At 57.5% G+C, this 7,500-nt stretch overlaps 1 protein-coding gene across 1 annotated transcript; it reads right to left on the reverse strand.

Annotated features, from left to right (window-relative positions):
* Window positions 1–2,071: 2,071 nt before the first annotated feature.
* TMEM86A (transmembrane protein 86A) lies at window positions 2,072–5,330 on the reverse strand. The gene is made up of 5 exons (XM_014584368.2): window positions 5,176–5,330; window positions 4,487–4,590; window positions 3,985–4,204; window positions 3,834–3,937; window positions 2,072–3,501 (listed from the first exon to the last, which is right to left on the reverse strand). Exons 1-5 carry the CDS (start codon window positions 5,328–5,330, stop codon window positions 3,065–3,067), a joined length of 1,020 nt encoding a protein of 339 aa, XP_014439854.1. The 3' UTR covers window positions 2,072–3,064.
* Between the last annotated feature and the right edge of the window lie 2,170 nt (window positions 5,331–7,500).

Raw genomic sequence — 7,500 nt, forward strand, 5'->3', positions numbered from 1 at the left:
ACACGTACAGGATGCGGATCCCCAGGCCTGGAACACTGAGAGCCTGGTCGGAAGGCATCCACAAGGCAGTGACCACCTCCCGTTTGGCTGTGCCTTGCCCTGCCTCCCCCTCCTCTGCACCCACACCATGCGTTTCCCTTCCCTCAGGACAAGTCTGACTTCATCCTTCTCCCCATGCACTCCCTCTGGTATCGTCACACCAGGTGGGCCTGTGTTCAGGGTTGGAGTTCGAAAGGATCAGGATCTTGCATCTTAAGTGCTCCAGGTTCCTGCCATCAGAACTAGAGGACGAACGAGGTTCCAAATTTATATTTTATAACAGAATCCTTTGTTTTTTGTTGTTTTTTTTTTTTTTAAGAGATTTTTTTGCTATAGGGCACATGCATTTACCAGAGGCGACAGAAAGCAAGCAATCACCCCTTGGGAGGATAATCATACTGCAATCTTCTCTCCATTTTCTTCTTGGGATTTTGGGTACACATGCACACATGCCCTGCGTGAGTTTTAAGCTGCCTGGTCTGGGACTCAAACCACGGTCAATTATGTGGGAGTTCAGTGACGTAACCATTACGCCATCTACTGGTCCTCAGAATCCTTCCTTTTAAAAAAAAAAAAAAAAAACAGCTCTGTGGCCTGGTGGTTGGGGCAACTAGATCCCCTGTGGCTGACTGCAGTTTGAGTGTCAGACCTGAGCTTGAGAAACACACCAGGCATGTTTGTGTGTAGGCTCAAGGTCTCAATGGGATGGAGAGGAGAGGTTGCAGCGTGACCATTCCTCATGGGAGATGCTTTCCCCTTTTCTTCTTTATCCAGCTACTGCACATGCCCTCTGGCAAAAAAAAAAAAAAAATCTAGTCTGGACTTGAAATTAGGGCATTTTGAGACTCCCTCCTCTCCTTATTCCTTTGCTACATTGCACAGTGCCCTGGGGGATCCAGGGAATGCCATAAAATCCTAGCTTGAAAATCATTGATTCATCCAGTATCCGAATAACTTGAGTCTCCTGTGTCACCATCCCACAAATGTGTGAACACCCCTACTAATGGAATATCCACCACCACCCAAGGCTTCCATTTTTGACTTCTGGGTTAGGACATTGCTCTTTTTTTTTTTTTGGAGAGATTTTTTTTTTTTTTTGGAGAGGTTTTCGCTATAGGGCGCGTGCGCTCACCAGACAGACAGAGAGAGACATAGAGACAGAAAGTGAGAAATCACCCCCCAGGGGGGATGGTCACGCCGCAATCCCTTCTCCTCCATTCTCCTCTCGGGATCTTGGGCACGCACGCACACGCGCCCAGTGTGAGTTTTAAGCCACCGGGTCCGGGACACGAACCTCGGTCGACTACGTGGGAGTCCAGCGACATAGCCATTACGCTAACTGCTGGTTCCCGACATTGCTTATTTTTTTAAGAATAATTTCATTTAACTTTATTTATTATTATCATTATTTTAATTTGACCAGAGAGGGATAGAAAGAGGGAAAGCGAGAAAGCAAGCCACCAGGTCTAGTCTTGAACTAACATTGGCTACATGAGAGTCCAGTGCCCTTAACCACCAAGCTGCCTGCCGCCCCCAGGGCATTGCTTATTAATGGGGTGACCCGTTATTCTACCAGGGCTTTACATCTCAAGTATGACTCAGCCAATCTAATCTCATTCCTCCCAGCTAAGCCCAGCATCCAGGGGCCAGGAAATGTTTGAAAGGAATCTGGATTGTTTTAGAGCAGGCAGTAGGTCTGGGGTGGTGAGGGAGGAGGTGGGCAGCAGACGAGGACACTGGGTAACTAGGGGTCACCAAGGGTGCTGAGCACCTGTGCACAGGGGAGGGCATCTCGGTCAAACTCGGACAGCGGCGATACTACCCATCCCCCACCCTCTGGAACCACATCCTCGCCCACACGTGACAAGGGAAATGAGACCCACTCCAGCCCGCACAGTGTCACCAGGGCCTGGGAGCCAGTCTGGCGCCAAGATGCACTGGCCAGGACTGTGAGGACAGCCAGGCCTCTGGCGCCACGCCTCCACCCCCCTCCAGAACAGGCACACGCCACGCAGGCAGAGAAGCAGGCCAGTCAGTGGTCCTTGGATTTATTTTTTTCCACATGGGCAGTACAGGATGGAGCTGTCCCATCCTTGGTTCCCCTTGCATTGAATGTGCTTTGGGTCTTGTGACCCCACAGTGTCATTAGAGCCCCCTCCTCTTGCTCCCAGTGCAGGAGGGGCAGGGAGGAAAGCATTGAGTGTGTGTTGGGAGGAGGGGATCCCAGGTTAGGTTCAGCACCCCCTCAGCAGCTCCCCGAGTCCCTCCTGCTATGAGACTTTGAGACACAGGCAGGCTGAGACAGACTACATGTACACATGTACACACACACATACATACACACACACACACACACACACACACAGCAGGCTGGCCCCGTCCTTTGGCATGGTTCACCCTAGCCCTGGAGATTATTGGGTCTGAGGGTAGCGGTATGAGGCCGTCGCTTTGAGCTGGCCTGTGGGAAAGATGGGGCCAACTTAAACCCTTGGTACCCACAGCTCCCAGACCAAGGAAGTTTCCTTCCTGCCTGCCCTTTCACCTTCCCATCCACCACTTAAGAGACTGAGGTTGTTCAAGTAATAAGGATAGAGGAAAAGGGAGACTCCACCCTCACCCAGTCTTCCCGACTAGAGGCCTGTGAAAGGGGCTTCAAGCCCTGGGCCTGGGTCATCTCAGAACAGAGTTCTCCGCCTCTTTCCCTCAAGTCTGTGCAGATCAGCAAGGTTGAGGGAGGGTGAGCCCAGCTTCTCCTGGTAGGGGAAGGAGGGGGGTTGAGTTCAAGACGCTGAGCACCGTCACCCTGCCAGTGACGGCCCGATGGCGTAGAGGTGGGAAGATGTCTACTTCTGGCTCCACAGGGGACTCTTCTAGCTCTCAGCATCATCCCGGACTGCTGGCTTTGCTGGGAAGAGCTTCTTCCTGCTTCCCCCCTCAAGCCTGTGAATTCCTTGCTGCGCCAGGCTGGCACTGCAGCCCTCCTGATCCAACTCCTGCAGGTTCCCAGGGTGCAGGCCTGAGCCCCTCAGTTGGCCTTGCTCAGTTTACAGTCTTCCACTGGCTCCCGGCTCTCGACAGCCGACAGGGCGATGAGCATCTGGGCGGCGTAGTAGGTGGACATGATGAGTGCCCGCGAATAAGGCACAGGGAAGCAGAACTTGTCGAGGGCGATGGTCATGTCTGAGACGATAAAGAGCAGCGCGCCACTGCCGGCCGCCAGCTCGGTCCAGCGCCAGGCTGCCCCGACCAGCCGCAGCCCCGCCATGGCCCGCCAGCCCATGAAACTGATGAGGGCCACGTAGACCCCCACCAGGTAGGTGAAGGCACCTGTGAGGCCCGGGTACAGGAGGGCATAGAACAGGCCTGACAGCACGGCCAACACCAGACCTGTCCGAAGAGCCAGAGGCCGCATGCCAAAGGCTGAGGAGTAGAGCAGGTGGGTCACAGCGAACATCAGCAGACCTGGAGCAGGGGGGTGAGGGATACTGAGTGCAGGTGTGATGAGCAGCAGGGACAGGGAAGGGGCGTGCGGAACACTACACAGCTTTGGGAGTAACAGGGATGGGACCCTCCACAGAGAGAAAGACCAACACCCCACTCCTCTGAAGAACTCTAGAACTGATCGACTCTCCTGCAAGGTCATCCCAACAGGGGCCCCAGCAGTTCCTAGTGTCAGAAACCCTCAGACTCCCCAAACTGTGGTTCAAAGCTCCCTCTTCCAGATCCTTGGCCCCCTGGGGCCCTCTAACCCCCAGCCCCGGGACCCCTCCCCAGCAGCTACTATAACCACTGACCGTGCACAAAGTAGCCCTGGTCCTGCCAGATGAGGAAGGCATCACCTAGAGCAGAGAAGACGAGCCCCACAAAGATGCGGGTGGCGCTGGGGTGGGCCAGCAGGGATCCCAGGCCATGGGCCAGAAGGAAGACCCAGAGGCAGCAGACAGGAATCCCAGGCCATGGGCCAGAAGGAAGACCCAGAGGCAGAAGATGGGCAGGCACTTGATGAGGGCGCTGACCCACGATGGGCTGGATGAGGGCAGCCAGAGCACAAAATACACGCAGGTGGCCTTGAAGAAGGGCACCAGTTTGGGTCCCTCACTCTTCACCTGAAGGACACAGGACAAGGGGAACTCAGGGCTAGGGAGCTCAGGAGCCCATAGCGGGGCTCAGAGCCCACACCTTCACTCGGCCCAGGCGTCCATTAGACAGGCCCACCCTCACCTTTCCACACAGCCCATCCCTCCCCCTCACCCCACAGGGAGGAGGGACGGATACAGAAACACCCGGCCTGCCCTGCTCCAACCAGCCAGCAGCTGTGAACAAAGCCATCACCACCCTGAGGCGCAATCTATTAGGAGGGGGGAGCGCTCCAGTGTCCTTGCTACCCAGATACACTCTTGGCCTTGGGGCTGGGTGAGAACGCTCACTCACAGAGCAGCAAACAGACCTGAGATAATGTCCCCTCTGGGCCCAGGGCTTCGCCCATCCTGCCCTGCCCAGTCCCTCCCCAGGGCCTCTTCAGCTCCTCTTAGCACCAGCATCAGCCCCCACCTGTCTGGAACAGAGTGAAGTCAGCGGGAAACCACAGAGACGCCCTGACTGGCCAACTCCTGATCCTCGGCAGTGGGGCCAGGGCACAAGCTTAGGGCCCTGGCAACATCGGTGAGTGCCAGGAATGTGGGAGGCCCCCTTCCCCCCACTAGGACAGGCTCCCTCCTCCTGGACCGTCTGCTCCTCAGCCTCCACTTGACCTGCTCCAGCCTAAAGGTGGGGCCCAGGGCACCGAGCGATGCTAGCTAGAGAAACGAACCCACGAGGTAGGAGCGAGGAACTCCAGAGATGTCAGGGCAGGGGGAAGGGAGAATGTTTGTCAGTCCGTCTTGTTTCCCAGAGAACAAGAGCAACTCAAGACACACCAGAATGAGCCAGGAAGGGGGAGGGGGAGGGGTTCTCGTCCCAGCTTCTGATCTGGAGCCAGCAGACAGGCCTGGAGGAGATGGAGAACTCAGAGGGGGAAGTGAGAGCAGCTGACTGGGTCTCAGCCGGATTAGGGGGGGAGGGCGGCTAAAGAAAGGTCGGAACCAGAGCCAGATATCCTGAATCTGCAGTGCCGGAGCTCCTTCCGGGGCCGCTCACAAAGGGCCTGTGAGGGTGACCTGGAGCAGCTCGGGTTCCCAGGGATCCCCACACTCTGCCAGAGTGACTGTCCTCTGGCTGCCCAGCTGTGTGCTCGACCAACACCCCACTCCTCTGAAGAACTCTAGAACTGATCGACTCTCCTGCAAGGTCATCCCAACAGGGGCCCCAGCAGTTCCTAGTGTCAGAAACCCTCAGACTCCCCAAACTGTGGTTCAAAGCTCCCTCTTCCAGATCCTTGGCCCCCTGGCGCCCTCTAACCACCAGCCCCGGGACCCCTCCCCAGCAGCTACTATAACCACTGACCGTGCACAAAGTAGCCCTGGTCCTGCCAGATGAGGAAGGCATCACCTAGAGCAGAGAAGACGAGCCCCACAAAGATGCGGGTGGCGCTGGGGTGGGCCCGCAGGAAGCAGGAAGACCCAGAGGCAGAAGATGGGCAGGCACTTGATGAGGGCGCTGACCCACGATGGGCTGGATGAGGGCAGCCAGAGCACAAAATACACGCAGGTGGCCTTGAAGAAGGGCACCAGTTTGGGTCCCTCACTCTTCACCTGAAGGACACAGGACAAGGGGAACTCAGGGCTAGGGAGCTCAGGAGCCCATAGCGGGGCTCAGAGCCCACACCTTCACTCGGCCCAGGCGTCCATTAGACAGGCCCACCCTCACCTTTCCACACAGCCCATCCCTCCCCCTCACCCCACAGGGAGGAGGGACGGATACAGAAACACCCGGCCTGCCCTGCTCCAACCAGCCAGCAGCTGTGAACAAAGCCATCACCACCCTGAGGCGCAATCTATTAGGAGGGGGGAGCGCTCCAGTGTCCTTGCTACCCAGATACACTCTTGGCCTTGGGGCTGGGTGAGAACGCTCACTCACAGAGCAGCAAACAGACCTGAGATAATGTCCCCTCTGGGCCCAGGGCTTCGCCCATCCTGCCCTGCCCAGTCCCTCCCCAGGGCCTCTTCAGCTCCTCTTAGCACCAGCATCAGCCCCCACCTGTCTGGAACAGAGTGAAGTCAGCGGGAAACCACAGAGACGCCCTGACTGGCCAACTCCTGATCCTCGGCAGTGGGGCCAGGGCACAAGCTTAGGGCCCTGGCAACATCGGTGAGTGCCAGGAATGTGGGAGGGTAGGCAGTGCCAACCCCTTCACCCCACTAGGACAGGCTCCCTCCTCCTGGACCGTCTGCTCCTCAGCCTCCACTTGACCTGCTCCAGCCTAAAGGTGGGGCCCAGGGCACCGAGCGATGCTAGCTAGAGAAACGAACCCACGAGGTAGGAGCGAGGAACTCCAGAGATGTCAGGGCAGGGGGAAGGGAGAATGTTTGTCAGTCCGTCTTGTTTCCCAGAGAACAAGAGCAACTCAAGACACACCAGAATGAGCCAGGAAGGGGGAGGGGGAGGGGTTCTCGTCCCAGCTTCTGATCTGGAGCCAGCAGACAGGCCTGGAGGAGATGGAGAACTCAGAGGGGGAAGTGAGAGCAGCTGACTGGGTCTCAGCCGGATTAGGGGGGGAGGGCGGCTAAAGAAAGGTCGGAACCAGAGCCAGATATCCTGAATCTGCAGTGCCGGAGCTCCTTCCGGGGCCGCTCACAAAGGGCCTGTGAGGGTGACCTGGAGCAGCTCGGGTTCCCAGGGATCCCCACACTCTGCCAGAGTGACTGTCCTCTGGCTGCCCAGCTGTGTGCTCTGGGGACACATTCCGACTCCCAGCCCACGGGATACCTGGAGAGCGATCAGACTCCTAGGAGGGGGACTGGGAAGAGACAGAGGGGGGTCCTGTTTCCAAACCTGCTCTCGCTGGGCCAGAGGCGAGAACAGAGTGGAGAGAGGACTTCTTTTTTCTCTGGAAAAGTCCCCATCAAGGCTGGTCAGGGCTGGGGCATGATCAGAGGAGGGGCCTGGAGGGAACGCTCAGCCCCACAATCCGGCACCGACCTGCCTACCCTGGGAAGCATCAGTGTCCCTCCACCCCTCTCTCCCAACCCCTTACTTTACAGGAGAAGCCAGCTGTGGGCGGGAGCCCTTCCCAGTCACAGAGAATCTGGCCCGAGACAAAGCGTATAGCGAGGACACAAAGGTCGGAGTTGAGAAAGTGAAGAGGTGTCCCCTAGAGCCATTCACAGCTGCTTAGGTTCAGGGGCGTCCTCTTCACCCCTCCCGAGTAGTCTGTTAGATAAGGAAGGAGAAGCAGCAAACTTGGGACAGGATTCCCAGGCGGTCCCTGTCACCCTCCTGCCCCCGCCGCACACCTCCCTGGGGTGGGCCAGAGCGGAATCCAGCAGCCGGCTCCTGTCTCCTCCGGGCCCCGCACCGCACCCC

Source organism: Tupaia chinensis, unplaced genomic scaffold (assembly GCF_000334495.1).
Source record: "Tupaia chinensis unplaced genomic scaffold, TupChi_1.0 Scaffold000077_1, whole genome shotgun sequence".
Lineage (NCBI taxonomy): Eukaryota > Metazoa > Chordata > Mammalia > Scandentia > Tupaiidae > Tupaia > Tupaia belangeri.